Consider the following 22,174-nt stretch of genomic DNA (forward strand, 5'->3'; position numbering starts at 1 on the left):
CCTGTAATGCTAGACAAGATTGGAAAGGCAATATAATAAAATGTCATTCTCATAATCTTCATGTTTTGTGGTGGGCCCAAATCCTGGTTTGCGGTCTCAGGCATATAATTCAGTGAGGCTAAGAGGAATTTCTTTCTGTGAAGTATCTGTGCTCCTTCCATAATCTGGGCTCAAACTTTGTGGGATGTGACCCACATCCCTCAACAGCAACTGCTGCCCAAATGAAACTTGGAAGACCTTTAATGCATAATTTCCAAAATAATCAGTTCTTTACTAAATCAGAGTGAGATGGTGATAGTCCTGTTCTGTAGCATCCTTATTTTTCTGCTTTATGGGAAAGTTTCTGTACCCGGGTGTTTCTGTACTGCCTGTGGTGTTTGGTACTGGCACAGCATTATTTGGGTTTTTTCTGTGGTGTACAGGTGTGTGTGAGCTGTGTTCCTGCACGGGGGCTGCGTGGTGTCCCAGGGAGGGCTGTGCCCCCCTGCACAGGCACCTCAGGTCTCACCACTTGTCTTTATCTGGGCTTACAGCACCCAAACTGAGTTGGTTTTTTTGAACTGTACCCCTTGCATCAACAAAAAGAATTCCTGTTTTCCTTGTGAACCAGCTCAGTCCACCGCAATCCCTCACACCTTTGTGGCCCTTGAGACCTTTACTGCCAAGGAAGGCGCTGAGTGTTAGGGATGGGGATGTGACAGCCCCACAACAAGCCCCACACCAGGCAGGTGGCACAGAGATGAGCCACATGTGGGGTGTAAACAGGGAGAGACTTGGGTTGAAGGGTACTCCATGTCCTGTATTGTTTTTAAGGTACCAGTGATACACAGGCAGAGGAAGTTCAGCTCCCTTTATATAAACTTGTTTTATTAAAATTAGTATTTTCACTCAAATTTTTAAGAAATCCTTTACTTCGCGTGAACAGAAGCATCTTGCAGCAGGACAGCCCCTTTGGCTACTGGGATTAACCACCTCCAGTGGCCCAGGATCATGGGGCCAGCTGCCCTGCCAGCCCTGGGTGCCCCTGTTCTCTCCCCACTGCACACAGGCCACCTGCAGGGTCAAACACACCCAAGGTGACCGCAGGAGTTAAAAATCCAACCTGTAGGGCTGCTGGAGGGGGCTCCAGAGGGCAGCTCTAAGTAGCTGTGTTTCTCCAGGTTGGACTGCCTTGGAATTCCTCCAGGGGTTCAGGGATGAGGTAGGAGGTGCGATCCTACCCCTGCTGGGGCCAGAAGGACTGGGGTTCGCCTCCTTTGCCCCTGTTCTCCAGGTCTTCCCAGCTGACCATTTCTAGAACCAAGAGCTGTGGTGACATTTGGCCCTGGTGTCCCCCCAGACCCACCATGACTCTCCAGATGAAGAGATGGAGGTGCAGAAACCTGTGTCAAGCCCCTAGCACAGGTGGCACTCCCTTCTCTGCCACCCCTCTGGGGTCTCCTCCATGCCCCTGGAGCCAGGTTTGGGGCTGTCTGGGGCTGACAAAACCCAGCATTCCCAACTGCTGCACTGCTCAGCAGCCTCCACAAGTATCTTTGCCATAACTGCTAAAGAGATCTGGTCTTCTTTGATTGTTTTTTTTTCATTTTTTTTTTCTTTTTTTGCTTTTCTTCTTGTTTGTTTGTGGGTTTTTTTGTTTGGGTTTTTTTTTCCATTTTTTTAAGAAAAAAACAAAACAAAACAACCTTCCTTTTTAACCACAGTAGTGTGATAGCAGCCTATCATCTTGGCACATACTCTCTGGGCAGCCCTGAGAAGTTTCTTCCCCTTAGGGCTTCATCCACTGTCAGGATGTATCTGTTGATAAGATCTTTCATTTCCTGGGTGAATGGCTCAAAATTCTTTTGCTTAGCACCAGACCGCTTGAAATTCCCGTCCCTGTTGTTCTCCACACAGAGCAGCCGGTCCTCTGTCACTGTCACGTTCAGAAACTCCACCATCTCCTTCAGCTTGGGGATGAGGCTCTGCTTCAGGTCCTCATAATGCACAACGAGCAGGCGCTTCCCATACTTCAGCCACTCCAGGACATGGGAGGCCCACCAGGAGGCATAGCTGTTCACAAAATCCGGCCACTCTGGATGGCCAGGAAACCAGAAAATGAGACACTGTTAGCCATGCTGCATGTCAGCAATTTTCCTTTGCTTTAGACATTAATGATACCTTGATCTCTATTTGCTCTCTTTGATAATTTAATTTCCTGAAGTCAAGACAGTCCTAGTGAAAGCTTTTGGGCTGGACAAAGAGCATTTGTGGCTGAAATGTAACAATTTGCAGTTTGCAGTATGGGAAAGACATCCCCAGCAGACTTTTTCTTTTTTCTGGGGGCTATTTTGTCAGTTTTTGATGAATAGGTCTTGAGTTGTGACTGCTGAAAGGTGATACATCAGCCTGGGAAAGAAATGTGCTGTGACACAGGACACTTTTCCCCCCAGCCCTCTGCCAAGCCACAGCTGTAATGCCTAAAATATGTACAAGGAGAAATGGAAGCCAAATGGTTTTTCTGCTGCAAAGTCTGAATGCAGCAGTGTATGCAGTGGGGAAATTGCAGTCACCAGCCAGTTGCCAGTCAAACACGTGAAGTGTGGCAGGCAGGTTCTGAAGCCTTTTCATGTGTTCAGGGGACACTGAATTTCAGGTCCACTTATTGCTGTTATCCTTATTTTTCTGCAATGCAGTAGCACCTGTGCAGTGCTGTAAAATATCCATCATGAAATGTCATGCTCCGTTGGATCCTCCAGACCTTAAGTTAGATTTCTCATGGTTATTACATGCTGTAGGGGCAAATTTTCTTCACCTCAGCCTAGCAAATGGGCTGTGCAGAGGAGTCTTGTACATGGACATGTTTTCTATGCCCAGCAGTGCAGTGATGCTCCCGTGTGCCTGTGGCAATGCTGCTGCTCTCCCCTCCCCTCTGGGGGTGGACATACAGCAAGACCACAACTGCTCCCACTGTGCAGGTGTCAGAGGTTTTGGGGTTGATCTCAGCTGTGGCAGGACTTAAGTCCCACTGAATTTGTTAGCAGCACTCACTCAGGTCCTAGTGTGTCCCCCCTTCCCAGCACACTGAGGAGATGGCTTTCAAACCAGTCTGTGTTGGGGTAATGCTCACCTTTGCTCTTCCAGTTGCGGTCAGTGGCATAGCCCAGGTGCCCGGCGTATTTTCTGTTGAACTCTGCCATCAGTGATTTGTACGGGTTCCTTATCAACAGGATCGCCGAGTCGAACATTTCAATCTCTGTCTTGCCACTTTCATGTGTTTTCACACAGATGGTCCTTCTACTTCTCCAGTGGTCTTTCTCTCCTTTAAAACCTGTTTTACAAGATAGGATTGTTGACTTTTTTGCCTGATTATATGTCTGTGCCTTTTCCCACTAAATTGTTCCCTACAGTGGTGTAAAGCTGGTGTGACAGTACCAATCAGCTGAAGCATGGCTGGAGCCCAGCCACCACGCTGGGCATGTGCTGGCAGCCAGGCTATCCCTCTGCTGGGGGAGGCATCCTCATCCTCATCCTCATCCTCATCCTCATCCTCATCCTCATCCTCATCCTCATCCTCATCCACACTGCAATGAAGCAGCTTTTCACAGGGCCAGTGCTTGGTGCTTGCTGAACCTCTGTTGCCTCAGGATACTGTTCTCCCAGAGTAATTAGAAATGTTTGAAAATTTAACCTACATGTTTGCTGACGGGTCTTACCCACAGTGTTTAGGTAGCTGCTCTTTTGGACCAGCCTGTCAGGTGGGAGCAGCACATGTGTGTGTGCAGGGGGCACCAGTGCAGGCAGCGTGCCCGTTGGCAAATGGAGAGCCTGGCTGCTGTCTGTGAGGGCAGCTGCGTGCCAGAGCAGCGTGCTGCTGGAGCTGTCCCTGCTGCCATCTGCACTGCGGGAGGCTGCTCGGCCCAGGCGTGTTTCAATTGTACCAAACGTGCCGACAGCAACAGCCATTGCTGGCTCGAGCAGAAGGATGACAGGGCAGTAAGTAAAGCTCTGTGCTTTGGGAAGGCTGCCTGTGTCCCATCTCCTGGGACCCCATACCTTTGTTGTAGAGGGCTCCATCAAAGTAATAACTTCCTGTGTAGTATCCTGTGGCGTGCTCTATCAGATGGCGTGCCCACGTATTCCCAGCCCCAGGAAAGCTTGACAAAGCAACAAACACTTTGGATTTGGTGGTTAAGAATTTCCTATCCGTGCAGCGGGTGTCTGTGAGGAGAGAAGATACTTCATTGTTAGTATTGTGGCTTTTTAATAATTCCACAGACAGCTCTTGATTACAGTTTATTCCTTCCTCCTTCTCTCTCTTAGTAGTATAGCATATCAATTTGGTCTGGTTGTGAGTCAGCTACTTCCTAAAATTAATTCAGCTGTACGAGGCCAAAGATATTATCCTCAAAGAGGTTTCTGCTGGTTTTGTGTAAAGCAATGCTTTTTTGATAAAGCTGCAACAAACCATTGTACTTGCCAGCGAGTTGTCTTAAAAGGTGTTGCGTAATGGCAGAATGGAAAGATGCATCTTCACGAGCATGATTGCAAGAGGGGAATTTAGAGAAAGACTGTTCCTAAACTGCTGCCCATGTGGTGATACCCACTACTGTGGCTCAGACTGCTGCAAACGAGATCACCTTTACCCTGGGGGCCCGGGGGCTGTTTGCAGCAGCGGTGGCCCTGGCAGAGCGCGGCTGGAGCGCGTACCTTGCACGGGTGTCTGGTAGACCAGGCAGTACTCTCCCCCAGCAGCGCTGCTGGCGTTGCGGCTCCCGCTGCAGCGCCGCCCGTCCGTGCCCTCGTGCAGCGAGAAGCGCCTGGTGGGGTACCCACAGTAGCACTCCTGCCCTCGGATCACTGCCAGCGGGAACTCCTGCCAAAGAGGGAAAGCACATCGCAGCGCACGTGCCGTGGCATCAGCAGCCTGCAGGGAATGCTGCTGCCATGCAAAGAAAATAAATCTTCACGACGCCAAGATAAAGATTCACTGTCAAGATCAAAGCGTTGTCATTCTAAAGCTCCTGCTACTTTCCTGTTACTCTCTTCGTATTTGTAAAGTTTGAAATTCACCTTGCTTCTAGATAGGAAGCTTACTAAGGTGTGCAATCATGAGGAAGTTAGTGTTGCTTGCAAGGAGTAAATTCCTAAGGAAAATTCTTGTCTGTAAGAAGTGTTTTTTAATGGATTTGACGCAGAGTAATTCAGTTTTTGGTGTACCAATATTACCAAGAAAGGGTAACAGGCTGCAAAGCTGTGTAGTGGTGGGGTACTGAACCCCAGCTGCTGGGCTAATAATGGTAAAAATTAAAACAAGTTTGAGGGAAATGTGCTAAATATTTGCTGAAGAAATTAGCAGTTGCTTACTGGCCCTAAAATTCAGATTTTCTACTGTTTACCAGAAAGATTTGGGTTGCTTTAGAGTCCCCCGTGGGCTCTCTGGGTGGCGCGGGGCTGTGTGGGCGGGCTGAAGGAAGTTCAGGGAGTATTTGAGTGCAGAACGTTCCAGTCCATCTATTCCATATCAACACTTTTTGCCTTTTAAACGTCTTTTGGAATCTGGAAGCATGTGACAGGACTGCTGAGCAGCTTATCTCTTGCTCTTCCCATGCATTCATCCTCTGATAAGGAGTCGAATGCAACTCATGTGCTGTGTGTGCCCAACAGCCAACATTTACTTAGCGAATGAGATATGACATTGTCAAAAACTATTTACAGATTTGATCCAAGGGCAAAACAGTTCTGGGTTTGCCTGCAAACAGAATTTTTTCCTTTACAATGAAGCAGTGTTTCTCAGTTTGAGAAATTAGTAAGTATCCCTGCCCTCAAACACAGCCTAGAATAAGAGTGTTCCTTGTACCTCATGCCAAGTGGCCTCTGCAAGTGATGCATTTTTCTGGAAGGCTGGAGGTTCTGTGAGGCAACAGAATAACTGCTCCTCTGTCCTCCTGCATCTTCAGAAGGTGGTCAGTGCAGGGTGCCAGTGGTGCAGTGTCTGTCCCCAGGGCAGGCTGACCCTCACCTGCACAACCTTCCCGTGGCTTGGGCAGCACATGAGTGAGGAAGGAGAGAAATCTGGAGTGGGTTTTGCATGAGAAATCTCAAAATTTTTCTAATATCCAATCTAAACCTCCCCTGGTGCAACTTGAGGCTATTTGCCTATTCTGTGGGAGAGGAGATTGCAGTCAGGCCACGGGTCCTGTTCAAAGCACTGTAATCAGCCAGCTAATAGTTTTAATCAATTTAGTGATGCTGCAAAAAGTAATTGAATGTTGAGTTTAGTGCATGAGGCTGAATGTGGCTGCCGGCAAAATCTGACCATTTAGTGAACCCCATGTAGAGAAACCCAGCCCCATCAGAGTGGGGAGGAAGGGAAGGGAACCAACAGCCACTGAGGCAGAGGGTGCCCTGGTGCCCTGTGCGTGGCTCCCTGAGCAGAGCCGGCTCCCTTGGAGCCCCGTTTGGGGTGCTGCCAGCCCACATCACCCTCTGGCTGCATGTCTCCCATGAGCTGCAGCGGGGGCAGATGTGGCTCAGGGCTTGATTGGAATGTGACACGGAAACGGTATCGATTTCCTCTCGGTCGATACTCATTACTTAGAGCAGCTTGCCTGTGTATCATGTCTGGTGGCACCACTCTGATGACTTTCCCTCCCGCCATCCCCACTGCAGCAGTTGGACCAGATGCATCACTGGGTATTTACTCTGATGAGTTTTGTCCTTTAGAAACTCATTTGCAAATTCAAAGCTCTAAGGCACTAATCTCTGTCCTCCCCTCAGTAGATTAGAATTTAAAATAACAATAAAAGAAAGGATGTGAAATGAGAACTGTTCTTACTTTCTTGGAGCAAAATTCAGAGCACATCTCCACCGTCAAATTGGGCTGTATCAAAGAGGCTGGAAAGGTGTCTGTTAAATTTTCTGGAGCTCTAAAACATCCTCGATAGATAACATTCCTCCCTGCGGGGATATGAAATAGGTTTCTCTTAAGAAAACAATGTCCGTAGTATCCCGCCTCTTTCACAAAGAATAATATTAGGTTCAGAAGCAAAAAATAATAAATTTTATATTACAAAGGCTGCAGAAATAAGAGAAACTGTAATGTATGCTACAAAAACGTGTTGCAAATCGTGTGGTATTGAAGGGAGCACATGCCTTTATCTTTGTACTAACCACGGGAAGCAGCGCTGCAGCGCCGAGTTGGAGTGAAATTCCACCAGAGGAGGGCATCGCTATTGTTTGCAGGTCCCAGTTTCCTCTGAAGGCCTGCTTTCCCCACAATGAGTTAAAAGCCCTAATAAAAATCTACAAAGCTTCTTCTGCATCAGAATGACTCCTGAAAACCCTTCCATCAGACCCACCTTCCTCTTCAGCTGCCCCTCTGCTCCCACGCCTTTTCGGGCCAAGGGAGTTGGCTGCAGCCCTTCAGACTCTAACCCTGGCTTTTGTCAGCTGCTCAGGGAGATCAGCTTCCTCTGTGTCTTCAGCACCAGCCTCTGATTCCATCTCTTCTGTGGAAACACCACAGAGCCTGGCACTATTGCTCCCTTAGACAGTATTGCCAGAACTGATGTGGGAAGTGAGTTGAATGACAGGAGAGACGTGGTGCAGTTACGGGAAAAAAAAAAAATTGGTTCTGCATGAATTTCTTGGCAGAAAAGCCCAGACTCTCTAGCAAGAGCCTAGAGCAATCTAAGGAGAAGCTGCTTAAATTTTGTTCTTGTAACTATTCAGACCATTTACTAGAAGCAGAGCTGGATCTCTGGGATGACTCAGGTGATGTGAAAATAAAATAACTCCACCCAAGCTGAAAGAAACAGGAATCTACTTAGGACTAGGTCCCTTTGAGCATGGCACCAAAGAATAAAAGGAGTGTTTGGACTTCTCAGGATGTTCTTGAAAGGTCTTCTGCTAAATCTCACACTGATGTGTATATATATATATATATATATATATATTCCTGAAACAAATGTTTGCAAACATGTTTAGAGTTTTCTCAGCAGTCAGAAAGAAAGCTTGACCTGCCTACACCAGCATCAGGAGGGAGCAGGATGGATCTGTGGATTACACTGGAAACAGCTGGGTGTCTGTGGTCTGCCCGCTTTTTGGGGGGAAGGACTCGGGTGCCACAGCCACCCTGGCTGCCGCAGCTGCACACCATGGGCTTCCTTACCATGACATGGGGGCAGGAGTCGGGGAACCACGGTGCGGAGAGGGGAGAGAGCAAACCCTCTCTGGGAGTGTTTAGGTGGAGATGCCACAGAATCTGCTCCGTGTAAAAGACTTATGTGAGGTCTGTGCTCTACAGTACACAGTGTAAATCATGGGAGCCTTTACAGTCTCAGAGTTACTTTCTAACATACTCGTTCGTTATGATTAATACTTCTGTTGGCCCCTCAGCTGGTTTGTGTCAGGGGGATTCTTCAAACAGACAACTATCAGGTATTACTAAGGGCAAGAAAATTACAGCTCTAGCTTCAGGCTAGACTAATTTGAGGAGTAATTCATTAATACTTTAAAAAAAATTAAATGCTGTCTTTTCCTGAGGAATGTGTATATATATTTCATGCTGGGGGTTTAAACAGCGATGCATGTCCTGGGAAACCTGCCAACATGCCTGTCAGCCTGACAGTAGCAATTTAGGTCTGTGTACCTCTGATATATAATTTATATGTAGCTGGTTGGATTATTGTACAAACTTTGACTTGTCTTTAAGAAGAAATGAAGGACCATCGATACTGGCACAACCTAAGGTCTTGGTGTGTCTTCTCAGCAAATAATATCCATAAAGTCTTGTGAGCTTGCCAATTGCAAAGAGTGATCAGCAGTTTAGATCTCTTATGTGCTTTGTGTTTGCCTAAAGGTTTATCCACAGAGTCCCCCATGGCAGCTAACTGAACGATGGGGTAACGATGGACTATCTAAAGATGGAACAAAATTCCCAACTCCTGCTGAAACAGAACTCCATGGAAAAGCAAAACTCTGGTCTCATTTCTCTCAGGAAAGGGATTGATGTGGCTCTTTCTGGCCTCCACTTATTCCTCGCAGTCACAGATTACTCATTTTGTTTAGCATCATATGAGCATAGGGTGGCCTTGATCTGAGTCCTTTTCTGCCCTCCTGTTACAGGGCACTTCTTCCAAGGCTATTTCTTAAACACACGTGGGTTGGTACCCCTTCGGTAGCTACCAAAGGGAGTGTTTTTTCAGCTGAAATTGCGTTCCTGTTGCAGTCACTCTGCACTGTGTTGAGTTTCCTCCCTGGTGACAGGAACCCAGCCCCGAGGCAGCGTGCCAGGCACATGTCCCCGCTCTGGGGGGGTGAGCAGCACTGCTATTCTGGGGAGGAGCCAGGGACCAGACCAGCAGCAAATGGACATGGTGCCCTTCAGGCAGCTTTGTCCTTTGCTGCTTCAAACTCTGGTGGCAAACGGAGCGAGACAAGCAGCAGGGACAGCCGCCGTGCTCGGCCTGGCCGTGGCATCTCTCCGTGTGGCCTCCCATGCCCGGTCACACCGCACTTACGTGGCCGGGCTGCTGCCCGCAGCTGCTCCAGGCTGTAGACCGAGAGCCGGTCCAGCCCCCCGCACACGGAGCCCCTCTGCCCCTTGCACTCGCTGTTGCACTCCTGGGGCTGGGCGGCCGCGGCCGGCAGCGAGTTCCCGCAGTAGCACTCTGCTCCGGAGGCCAGGCCCGCGTAGCTGTAAGCCCTGCAAGCAGAAGTACAGCCCTGTCACAGAGGGGCCTTTGTACCTGAGGGAGGGACGAGCCCGTCCCCACGTCCCCTGTGCTCCTGCTGCCTTGCTCTGGGGCTGAGTCCATCCTGGAGTCAGCGTGGCCTCCTCAGCAGGGGCAGCCCCTCAACGAGCTACGGGCTAGAGACCAATGTCTAACAAAAGATAGATATCTTACAAGGACTGTTTAACCAAACAGTCACTTCTGTCCAGGACAATAGAGAATATAATGTAAGTAGCCGTGGTGCCATAGAGAATAGACAGCAGTGCAGCAGTCTGCTTCAAGCAGAGCTATGCTGTGCCTGAAGGTATGAGATAATCACTGTTTTCATAGATGCTGTGTGTTTAACATAGGAATGCTTTTCCCATTTCAAATTCAGTTCCGCTTATTGTCAAAAAAGAGAAAACTTGCAATGAAAAAACACCACTCACCTCTCAGCACAAGCTTCCTGACAGTGAGCTACTGTCATTTTTCTTAAGTCGTAAAAGACAGCTCCCTTCAGTGTCCTCTCCCTGGAATCGTGAGTGAAGCAGCCCATGTAGGTGCCTGTGTGCATGCAAGACCAGGGTTAGGCAGTGTACCTGGGACAGAAGGGAAGAATCCATCCCAAGCTTATCCAGTGCCTCCCGCTGCAAGCAGGCTGCGTTTGGTCAAGCCCCAGCCTGGCTGGGGTCCCACCCCTCTGCAGACTCTCCATTGCTGCTGAACCTTGGAAAGGGGCCAGTGCCACTGTCCCGTGGAAACGGGAAAAAAGGAAACGAGACTTTCCCTTCCACAGCCCACCAGGACTGCAGCTGCTGTCTGCTCAGCTCCCTCCTTTGGGTGACAAAACACAGCGCTTCTCTAAAGTACAGGAGAATGTAGCCTTCAAATGCTAAAAACTTCCAGAAATCCTGTTGGATTTCTCCCAAGTGTTCTTTAAAATCTCTAGTTGATAATGAGATGGTGCAAGAGAAATATTAAGAAAATCAATTTTCTTTGGATATAGAGAGTTACATTAAAACTGTAATGGAAAGATAAATTCACTTTTAACTAGGCAGCACAATGTAGCCATCACACTGAGCTATCTCCTCTCTGGTGCAAAAGAATCTCTTCAAATATGTCTTGCTTTACTTAGCATAGGAAAGACAAATGTTTCTCTTAGACTGCATTCAGTGCTCAGCCTAATTTTTGTTGTCATGAACAAAATACTCTAAAAATCCAACCCGTTTTTTAATATACAGTTGGAACGATGATGTGGAGTCCCACTATTATACAGCAGTTGTAAGTCTATAAGTACATTTTATCATCAAAATATGAAGGAAAAAAGGAAATTTTATTTTAGAAATAACACTGAGATGATAACACAGGGAAATTAAATAATGTAAGCACACATTAAATAATGTGGATAGGAAAAGAATATATGGTGAAAAATTAAAATAAAAAACATTATATTAACTAATCCACAAGAAAAAGGAAGTTTGAGTTGCTCCGTCAGGGATTTTGGAGCCAGGAATAATAACTCAAACATTTAAATATCACAAACACAACAGTAGATTCAAAGACCTGCACACAGTAATTTGCCAATGTGTAATTAGAAAATTCACAAGCTGTGAATACACACCCCCAGCGCACCATTAACGAGGTGGGAGTCACACACTTGCAACAAAGGTGCTCCACATTTTACTGGAGACTTTTGATTTGAGTACTTTGACTCAAACCTGTAGCAGCAGAAAACTGAGGATGTGGGGCCAAAGAGCCTGGGGGTCCTGGGCAGACCAGCCACCGTGTGCTCTCCTCCCCGTGTCCCTCCCAAGCCACGGCCAGCCTGGCAGCAGCTTCTCACCCACATCCTGCCACGACTGAGTCACGGAGGTGCCACAGTCTCAGAGCAGCACGTCACGTCATGTCAGCCATACAGCCCCTGTCACCTCTGCACCCTGCTCAACGGCAGAACCAGGCATGGGGAACTGGAAAACTCCATCCACTGGGAGCAATCTCACAGCTGTGCTAACAGTATTTCTCAGTGTCTCTGTCAGGAAAAGTGTGGTCCCTACCCTGAGCCACTTGCAATGTCAGCAGGTGAGATAGCCTGACCTGGAGGAAAAAAAGGACTTGGATTCTCTCACCAAAGGCCACGTGCTGCTGGGTGGAGGCAGAGCGAGGCAAAGCGAGCCGGGAGGTTCACAACAGGCTGGGGACATGCCATCGTTTGTGGCTTGGGTTAAGGGTTCTGCTCCCCAGGGCAGAGCTGTACTGCCTGGGAGCCACAGCCGTATGAGGGTGACACCCATGAGGGGTGCATGAGCCCAGCCTCCGTGGCCAGACAATGCTGCTCTGCTAAGCAGAACCACAGGGCACCACTGAAACATCATCAAGCATTATAAGCACGGAGGAGTTCATTAGGTCTTGAAAGGGATCCATAATGAAATAACAAGCCTCTAAGTTTACTAGAAATGAATTGGAGAAGATAACATGCTCTACGTAGGTAGTTAAGTTTTAATTAATTACCTTCAAAGGCATTCCAGTGCTTGTTAACAATATTGTTATTAATAATGCCCCTTTCATGTTCAATCAGATATTCAAATTATGTATATTTGAGTCTACAGTTCAATATGGTGAGACATACACATAAATAGTTCTCCTGGCCCCTCTCATCAGTAGCTAGAACCTCAGCAAGGCCCTGGCTGAGCAGTTCTCAGTCTCTCCTCTGTCACCAAAATCTGCCACCAACAGGGTGTTCTGAAGCATCTGTGGAGCACCTTGGAGCTTCAGGTAACTCCAGCAGTTCAGTTTGCCTGACTCACACTGTATGACTCATCTCCCACCACTATCACCTTCTCATTCCCATTTCTGACAATTCCCTCAGTAAGTAGCACGATGTGGCACCCATTTTGTGGGATTTTGTGCCCTTTTGTTTGGGCAAATTTATTCAACAAACTAAAACACAGTTCTGAAATGTGGTGTCTAGTCATCCAGATCCCATTCCTGTTTTATTACCAGTGAAACATCTCTAAGAACAACAAGTTCTTCTAAAAGGCAAAGCATCAAAGATTACAGCTCATACTTTGCTGCTGCAGTGGGAGCACAGCAGTCACCCAGCATGGATCCTTTGTGCTTTGGCCTGGGCATATGCTAAGAACAGTTTTGAAAGTGGTGATGAGCAAGGAGGAAGGCAGAGCCGCAGGTGCTCGCCTGTGTCTGCTCGGGATCAGCAGAGCGCAGCCAGAAAACGGGCAGGGCCCGTCCCTTACCTTTGTGCTCGGCAGTGCGCTTCACTGCTTTAAATCCTGCTGTCTGCAGGGGCTCCTGCTCGCTGCTGAGCCTGTGGAACCACCTTCTCCTCAGCTGCCTGAGCTCCGAGTTGCGGGACGCGAGCCAGTGCGGGCTGTGCCGCTGGTCCGGGGCCGGCTCCTGCAGCGCATCCATGCCCACCAGCAGCCTGGGGCCGGGCCGGGGGCTCTGCGGGCTCCGGGGCTCGGCGACCCCAACCCTGCTCACCTCCTCGGGCACCGGCAGGGCCTGGTTACTGGGGGTCCCACGCGAACCTTGCTGGAGAACCAAGCGGGTCCGCTGCAGTAGCAGGAGGCTGCCAGCCATCAGGTAAGCTGCTGTGAGGAAGAAGAGCAGAAACTGGATCCGACGGAGAAACTTCTGTAGCCTGAAGAAAGCTTTGGCCATGCCCTTACTGAAACTGGCCCTTCACGCTTCCCAACAGGCCTCCAGATCTTCGCCTGGCCAGACACTCATTCCTCCCATAAGTTCAGCCCATCACTTCGGTGCCCGCTCCTGATGGAAAGCTTCTCCCAGGGGTGTGCAGCAGCGGCCAGGCTGGCGTGGCACTGCTGCCAGCCTCAGGCGCCTGGCTGGCCCAGGGGCTCCGCGGGCTCCCGGGCCGAGGCCTTCATCGTGCCCTGCCGAGCTGCCCAACGGCCGATGCTGGAACCTGAAAGACCAAGGGGTGTAAGGCTGGTTCACATCCAAACTGAAAACATCCACCATCAGGGTGACTTTCCCCCACCCACCTCTTTTGGCTTTATCTGAGCATTTCTCCTTCTGTTGCTTATAATTATGCACGTTAAGAACTACAGTCAAATGAGAACGATAGATTGAGCTCAAGCGAGTTTCAGATCTTCAGACTTTTTTCTTTTTTTTCCTTTTAACTTGGAATGCACAAGAAATACCTTAATGATGAGGTTATTTCTCTTGGGATGTTTGGAAAATAAGTTCTTTATTTTCTTTTATCAATAGCCAACATCTCCATCCTTTGTCACAGGCATCTTTTTAGGGAGGTATTACCAAATTCCTTCCTTTCAGCTAAACAGTAGCTCAGCTACAAATGAAGATCAGAAGGAAACAGAAGTGTGGGTGTGTGGGAGGAAAAAAGAAATTGCATCAACTCACAATAGATAAGATAATAATTATTAATCTCTGTGCAGCACAAAGAAGTTGGGCTTTATGTTGGAAGGATATTTGGAGGTTCTGTGTGTGTTGCTTTAACAGAAACCAGAGATCCCACTATATTTTTTTTAGTGAATTCATATTGCCAACTGTTGATGTGGGAATGTGTGTGGAGAAAAACTAGTGGATGTTTGAAAAAATTTCAGCTCAAATTCAGCAGATCTCTCTTGACTGTTGCTAAGCTTTGCAGCTTTAGTTGTGCTGATGTGTACCACGATGGGATTGTCTGGGCAAGAAAAGCTCCTTTGTACTCTGGGGAACCTTTAACCTCCCGTGGCAAATAAAAGCTGGCATCTCCCCATAAATTCCTTTTTTTCCCAGTCTATCCTTTCTCTGTGGAGCCAGGCAAGTGTTGAGAAAAGATGCAGTGTTTTCCAGAAAAGAAAATATTATGACTTTTGCTTAGCTTGCAGTTGGGGCACACTCCTGAAATTCACAGTCCTGGCGATGAACATGTGCTCACTGTTTCTTGTTTCAGTTGTTGATTGAAAGTTTCATGGATGCTCATTTATGCTGCTTTATTAAAGAAATGTTACCAATTTAGTCTCCACCAATTCTCCTTTTCATTTGGTTATGCAAATTCTTTCTGTCTTAGGTAGCAACCAAACCAAAGATCCAAAACTTCTAGGACAAAAATAAATTAAGGCTCAGTTAAATCTTTTGTCAGTTGAGCCTGAATTCCTTCTGTGTGACCTTTTAGCCTCAATTCCTAAATGAGGCTGTCACAAGCCAGGAGTCTCTGTCTTTCATCTTACAATGCAGGTGATCTTGAAGACCTGATTTATGTACTTTTATTACTGGTATTTTTTTTTAAGTACATGAATGCTGATTTTAATTGTAGAGGACTGAGTAATATCCAGAAGTATTCAATGTGCTGATTGCTACTCTTTCTCCAAGGGCTGGTGAGCACAAGCAGGTGCAAAGCACTGCCAGGCTGCAGCATCTTCAGTGAATTCTGACTGCTCTCTCTGCAGCAGAAGTTACACACCTCCCTTCGGATCTGCTCCAAAGCCAAAGAAAATGCATTGATTTACACCAGCTAAAGAGCTGACCCTTAGAGTTAAATCTCTGATCAATGTTGTGAGTGCTCAAGAATTGCAGTAAAAGGGTCAGATGTACTGAGACAAATGAATGGAAAATTAGCCATAATTAGATCCTGCAGGATGTTACTGCACTAATTCATCCGAAGAAATACTGTCTATGAGCACAGGTGGGATTTCATTCACTACTCGTTCCTGCCACGGGGCTGCCGTAAACTTGAGCAGTTCCCAGTGGAGCTGTGTGATCTGAAAGCAAGCAGAGTGCAGGCACCAGGCAGCTGAGGCTCGGACTGGGGCGCCCGTGCTCGGTGCAGATCCTCGAGGCGAGGCTGGCTCCGCAGGGCAGCTGCCCACGCTGCCCGAGGCAGCCCTGCCCAGGGAAGCTGCAGCAAGCCCTCGGTGTGAGATGGCAATGGCTGCGGTCACACACGAGTTCAAAAGGTTTAAGATTTCCCCACCCCCCCGCAGCAGAAAGATAAGAGTAGATAAATATATCAGATTTGCAGTCATTTCCGCCCATCTGTAATTCAGGGTTTCACAGCTCTTTTAGTTTATTCACCGAGAGAGATGCTTCAGGCCCAAGTTCTCAGATGAGTCCTTGTTGCTGGTGTTGGAGAGGCCATGCTGGGACAGCTGGAGCTCTCTGGCTGGAGAAGGGCCTTCAGGACCATGTAGCAAAGGTCAGGCATGTTATGCTTGAAACTGCATCACTGGCCCAATTTAGTCCCTTTTAACACCACTTGTGTGGCTGGTCAGTGGATTTTGATAGTTTCTCCATGCTTGCAGTGATGTAAAATGGAACATCTGGAGGCCACATCATTGCCAGGATGAGAGGATCTGGCATTTGACTGGGCAGAACGTGGCAATGCCTCCTGGAGCCGAGGGAGACCAGTCTGGCCAAGGCCTGCCCAAACAGCAGGGCAGGGCAGAATGTTCTGCCTCCCCATGAGCAGGATGGAAAGCTTTCTGTGCATCAGCAGAACTGGGGAAAACACCCAAGGTATTGGACCTAAATTAACTGTGCAGCAGACTCTGCATCCAAACATCAAGAAATATTTGGCATTGCTCCTAGTGCTCTGCCAAGTTTGTTTATGTATTTGTTTGTTTAGTAAGGAGAAGCTGCTTTGGAGTCTCAAAGGAGTAACTTTGCCCTTGCCCAGTGGTTGAAAAAGTTTAAATGGAACAAGGCAATTCTGCTGCATTCAACATGATGCGTACGAATTACCTCCAGATGCACTCACCCTTAGAGCAGTTGCCATGACAGTACATTCTAGTAAAACCCAACCAAATAAATAAGCAGACTCTCCGCCCACAACCACTGCTGCAAATGTGCAACTCAAAAATTAAATGTTGCTTTTTAGTGGGGAAATAGCAAAGTGCTGCTGAAATAAAAACTGTCATTTGATTTTTCCATAAACTGCATAATGCAATATCATCAAAGTATGCCTAAAAGAGCTGAAGTGCATCACTTCTGATGATGATATTTAAAAGGAAAGACTAAGGAGGAAATAACTAGTATCTGTAATAGAAAATGTGGCATTTGTCTTTTTCATGCATGTTTCACCTAAAATGAATGCAGCTAAATGGAAGAAAACAAGGCTTCTATCCCTCTTTATCAGTTCTCGCAGCCAAAGGGAGCTTAGGACCATCAGAATTGGAAGTTGTTAGTAAATCATAAAATTATAATTGAAAGGACAATGATGGGTAATCGATGGGCAGTGAGAACTGTTAAATGGCAGAGGAGACCTCTAGGTAAAGAGGGCAATGAAAGGGTTAACACTGCACTGAAAAAAAGGGCAACAATTAGCACTGGAAATTATCAGCTTTGGAAATGGTGAGTGGAAGCACAGATCTAGAGGGTGCTGGGACTTCAGCAGGGAAAGGATCTCTTGCCACCAAAACAGTTGCTATAAGGAAAAGCAGATCAGTACCTTGCTTCCAAAATGAACCCGCAAAATGTGACAGAGGATATCACACTAGGCAGCTGCATTAATGTATTTGCAGAGAGAAATAAAAGAAACATGATAAAGTTCTCAGCAATTCTACTCTCCCAGCTGAAGGAGCATTTACAGAATTTTTAAGGGAAGACTGAATGTTTTTGGTGATGCCATGAATGCTGGTGAAGGCTGAAGACACTGAAAAACAGCCCCAGACTCGCAGGTGAAGGGCTGCTTAACTGAGGACTGTCCCTTGATGTGTGCTCAGTGCAGAAGCTCGGGTCAGTGCTGCACTGACAGCTGCAGGTCATCAAGAGTTGGTCCTTGTCTAAAGACCAGCAGGATTTTGCAAATTCAGAGTTGTTGGCAAGGAAGCAAGATGATGTTTCCTGTTGTAAACTGAAGGGAATTGGACTCATGATTACTATTTTTAGAAAAATCCATCCCTCTTCCATGTCTCTCCTTTCTTTTGTCAGCTTTCTTTGAAGACAAATGCAGTCAGGCCTCGGCTGAAGGATTCTGTCTTGCAGCCTTTTCCTTGGATACACACTGCCATTTTCTCAGTGTTTTGGAAAATCAAGACAAATATAAAATTATGTGAATGCACATAGGAAGTAAAACTCTTACGAAGCCACAGATTTGATGTTGGGATCCTGTCAACTATTTGCAGTTCCCTTTATTCCAATCATTCTGAGAAACTTCAAGCACTTCTTACAAATTACAAAGTTTTCCTTGCTAGAGGATGTGTCTGTGCTGACCCCACAGGTCTCCCAGCAAGGGAGGTCTGCCAATAAGCTGGAAATTAGGTAGAAGCCCCCAAATTTCTCCACATGATGTGGTGAAAAGTCTTGCAGCTTGAGAGGGCTCTCCAGTGAGTTTACCATTGCTTGCTACACGTGGGCTTGCTACAAGATGTAATCAGATTGCAAAGTTATCTTTGATGGTGAGATTGTGTTAAAACCTTTAAATAACACTGAACTGTGATAAACAAGAAAAAATCTTTATGTGGAGCTAGCAGAAAGATGAAGAAAAACTCTATAGTCCATTTACTGGTCAAATCAAGTTGAAAGTAACACAAATTTAAAATATATATTATGCCCTGTTTATTCAAGACAGGAGGCGTTTTACAGAGACAGATAATTCAGCTTTGGAAGGGAAAGGCAATGCCACACAGCAGAGCTGCAGCTGAGGCTGGAGAAGTTGGCACTAACTTGTGCAAACCCTGTCCCAGTGGCTCTTTCACCAGATATTTGGCTTTTTAAGACCAATTTTTTAGCATACATAGGTATAAATCCAGACAATAATGTTGTTGGTGAGCCTGAGGTGAGGGATGCAGAGAAGCCTGTGGGAGGCAGATGGTCCTGCAAGGCTTATTGTGAGAGTGCTGACTTGGAAAGTGCTCAGGGACAGCATGAGCAGAGATCACACCATGGTATTTCCCCATTAATCCCACACTTTTTACCTAGCTCAAGTCAAAATGCAGTAATCAGTAGGACTGATTCCATGCCAGTGTGGAAGAGATGCGTGCAGACACATGCATACCCACACTTCAGGTGTACATGTGCGTCCACATCCCTGTGTGTGCATCCTGTAAACAGTGATGTGTGCTCCAGAGGTAACATACAGTCTGCTGTCACCATTCTCTGATAAACTGAAAGCTTTCAGCAAACTGTTACTGTATCTCAAAAGTATTTAATTAGCAATAAAACATTCATGCATGATGTATGTTCTTAGGTATTAAGAGATCAACCACCCAGCAAATGATGCTCTATCTGCAGTTTCCAAAAGCTGCTATGTGGTGTGTGGCTGAAGTTTTGCACAAGAATGTTGTAACAAATGTACCATATATTTATGTTTGCCTCAGCCCACAGGATCTACAGATGAGATCTTTCCCTGTGTGCAAGGAAATCTACTAGAATTAAAAGAACGCACAGCTCTGTAACTTAATCATAGGTGTTTTAGAACTGTCTTTCATAAACCCTTCAGTATCTGAATTCCTGCAACATTCACCTACTAAACATTGACAGTCTATTTATTCAGCACGGTGATGCTCCAGAAACTGATGGGAGAAGCTGAGCATTCCAGCCTGCCTCACTAGGCTCTGACACACACACACTTGCAGTATCCATTGCTGACTTTTCAAGTATAATGTTCCATGGATGCTTGGGGAAGGGCATCTCGAGAGCAACCTGCAGTCTTTGTAAATAATGCTGCTCAGCCCCTTTACTTAGACGCTGTGCATTAATTTAGTAAAACAAATAGTCATTGAGACTGCAATGAATGCTGATGCCTCAGTCTCGAAAAAGTTGTCCGGTTATTGCTCGTGCCCAGGCCAGCTGGCACACGGCTCGCAGAGGCAGATACTGAACGGTGTAAGAAAAAGAGGAAAAGCCTCACCTTTCTTTTGTGGCTGAGCAGCCCCTGTTGCAGCCAGCCAAAGTCCCGTGCAATCCAGTGGAACATTACAAAAGGCCGTAATGCATATCGGAAAAGCTGATAAATCCTGCTCCCTCTGCCCTTCCCTACTAATCCTGCCGCTGCCTCGGCTCGCACGCGCAGAGCGGTAATCCCGGAACGCGCGGAGCCGTGCGGGTCTGCGGCTCCGCTGCCCCCGCGCCCCGCCGGGAGCTCGCCCGGCCCCGCTGCGCGCCCCGCGCCCCGCTCACCGCTCACCGTGCACCGCGCACCGCTCACCGCGCCCCGCTCACCGTGCACCGCGCCCCGCTCACCGCGCCCCGCTCACCGCTCCCCGCTCGCCGCTCACCGCGCCCCGCGCCCCGAGACCCGCGCCCCGCGCACCGCGCCCCGAGCCCCGTTCACCGTGCCCTGTGCCCCGCGCCCCGCTCACCGCGCACCGTTCGCCGCTCACCGTGCACCGCGCCCCGAGACCCGCGCCCCGCGCACCGCGCCCCGAGCCCCGTTCACCGTGCCCTGTGCCCCGCGCCCCGCTCACCGCGCACCGTTCGCCGCTCACCGTGCACCGCGCCCCGAGACCCGCGCCCCGCGCACCGCGCCCCGAGCCCCGCTCACCCCTGCCGCCGCGTCCCTCCAGGGCTCCCTGCGGCTCTCGGGGTCCCTGCCGCTCTCCGGCTCCCTGCGGCTCTCGGGCTCCCTGCGGCTCTCGGGGTCCCTGCCGCTCTCGGGGTCCCTGCGGCTCACCGGGCCGGGGCGCCGGGGTCCTGCGCCCTGCGGGGCCCGGCCGGGGGGAGCCGCTCCATGGCTTCCTGCGCCACCAGGCAGGATGGGAGCAGCGGCCGCGCCGCGCTGCCAAAATCCTCAAGCCCAGCCAGGGCGCTCGTGTTTCATAACGCTGCCCTGCCCGGGGAAGCAGCCTCTCCTCTAAGGCAGCTTCACGGCAGAGCTCTGCAGCCTTCTGCAGCTGCCGACGTTTCCAGACCTACCCATTCCCTCTGCCTGGGTGTTTGTCCAAACGCACGGATGGCTGCATTGGCAGAGAGCTGAGTGGCAGCAGCAGCAGCGAGAAGCCCTAATGCGATCAGCTGAACGGATGCTCCGTGTTTGTTTCTCGTGCCTCTTCCCGCTAGGGGCACATCCCTTCAGAGCTGCCCCTCTGGAGACCCGGACCCCTTCCCAACAGGTCCAGACGGTCCCGGGAAAGCGAGCCCCTGACGGCCTCCCAGCACCAGCTTGGAGATTTCGGGCTGAAAATTGTTATTCTGGTCACAGGTGGCTGGAAATAAATTATTTATAAATGTGAGAGCTGAAAGGCAGTTGCTGGTATCCTCAGGATTGCCTGCACTGCCACCTTCCCTGCAGGTTCCAGCTCCGTCCTGCTGCTGCTTCACATGGAGATTGAGCAACTGATAATTATTCTTAAAGCACCTGCATTTAAATGGGGGCTGGCTGTACCCCTGCCGAGGGTTTTGAAATATCCTATGGTCTACACATGTTTAATGAAACCTGTGGAGATCCATCTCTTGGAGTCAAAACAGAATGTGGTTATGGGAGCGACCCTTGGTTCTTCTCTGTGCCACAGAGCGTGGGTCAGAAACATCAGACCCAACACATGCCTGGCTTTGTGGATGTGGGAGGAAAGAGGGAGTTGGGATGCCACGTGGGGACTGATCCTGTTTCCTCTCAGTATGCTGCACATTGCTTCATGCTCTGACAGGTCCCATGGACTTGAGTGATGCAGGGGTGTGCATCTCTCCATGCACTGCACCCCAAGAGTGGGGTCTGAGCCCCACAATGGGATGCTGGCACTACTTAAATGACATTGGCTTTCCCATCTCCACGTGGCATTGGAGAAGAGGAACCTGGTTGTTAAGCTCAACATGAACAACTGAAGTGCTTTTGCTCATAGCCAGTGTTCTCTGGGACCTGATGGACTGACAGGGCTGCAATTCTGCAGTGATTTGGTGAATTCTGATAAACGGAAAACCCTGAGGCTTAGCAGTGTAACATTCAAATTTTAAAATGCTAATGGGTGAAGGTCTATTCTCAACCCCAACAAGTTGTGCATCTGTTAGATTGCAACCCATCCAACCTTCATGTGGGTGTACAGCTTTAAGGCTGTAAAATTCTGAAATTAATTTAGTTTCACTGAAATTAAATTAATCAAATGTTAAATGTAATGACATTTTTAAATGTGCTGGGTTGGGGCCTAAATCAATAGAATTGCAGGACTGTGCCCAGGTGAAGCAGTGGCAGAAAATGCAGTCAGCATTCTCAGTGACAAAAACGATGCTGAGAATGTACCACAGTCCTGGCGTGGCCCACAGCACGTGCGTGGGCAGCAGAGGTGTGGCAGGAAGGGACCCTGGCTGCAGGAGGGACAGCTGGCAGGGTCTGCACTGAGAGCACCAGGGAGAGCTGCAGGGTGACAGCAGCATCCCGGGGACCTGCTGTCACTTTGACATGTGAGCTGTTGGCACACGTTTGGCATGAAAACAAGCGCTGTTGTTTGGGGGTCTCACAGCTGCTCTGCCTCAGTTTCTAAACACAGGTGAAGCCCAGACAAACTGGTGGGGTCTGTAAAACCAGAGCCCCGATGCATTGAACCCCCTCTAATGCCAGTTTGTTT

General features: G+C 48.5%; 1 protein-coding gene across 1 annotated transcript; it reads right to left on the minus strand.

The window, feature by feature from the left end:
- Window positions 1-846: 846 nt before the first annotated feature.
- WSCD1 (WSC domain containing 1) lies at window positions 847-20,217 on the minus strand. The gene is made up of 9 exons (XM_041425361.1): window positions 20,161-20,217; window positions 12,947-13,638; window positions 10,145-10,259; window positions 9,504-9,688; window positions 6,818-6,939; window positions 4,690-4,855; window positions 4,036-4,200; window positions 3,110-3,310; window positions 847-2,074 (listed from the first exon to the last, which is right to left on the minus strand). Exons 2-9 carry the CDS (start codon window positions 13,371-13,373, stop codon window positions 1,722-1,724), a joined length of 1,734 nt encoding a protein of 577 aa, XP_041281295.1. The 5' UTR covers window positions 13,374-13,638; window positions 20,161-20,217; the 3' UTR covers window positions 847-1,721.
- Between the last annotated feature and the right edge of the window lie 1,957 nt (window positions 20,218-22,174).

This window comes from Onychostruthus taczanowskii, unplaced genomic scaffold (genome assembly GCF_017590055.1).
Source record: "Onychostruthus taczanowskii isolate IOZ18803 unplaced genomic scaffold, ASM1759005v1 scaffold89, whole genome shotgun sequence".
Classification (NCBI taxonomy): domain Eukaryota; kingdom Metazoa; phylum Chordata; class Aves; order Passeriformes; family Passeridae; genus Onychostruthus; species Onychostruthus taczanowskii.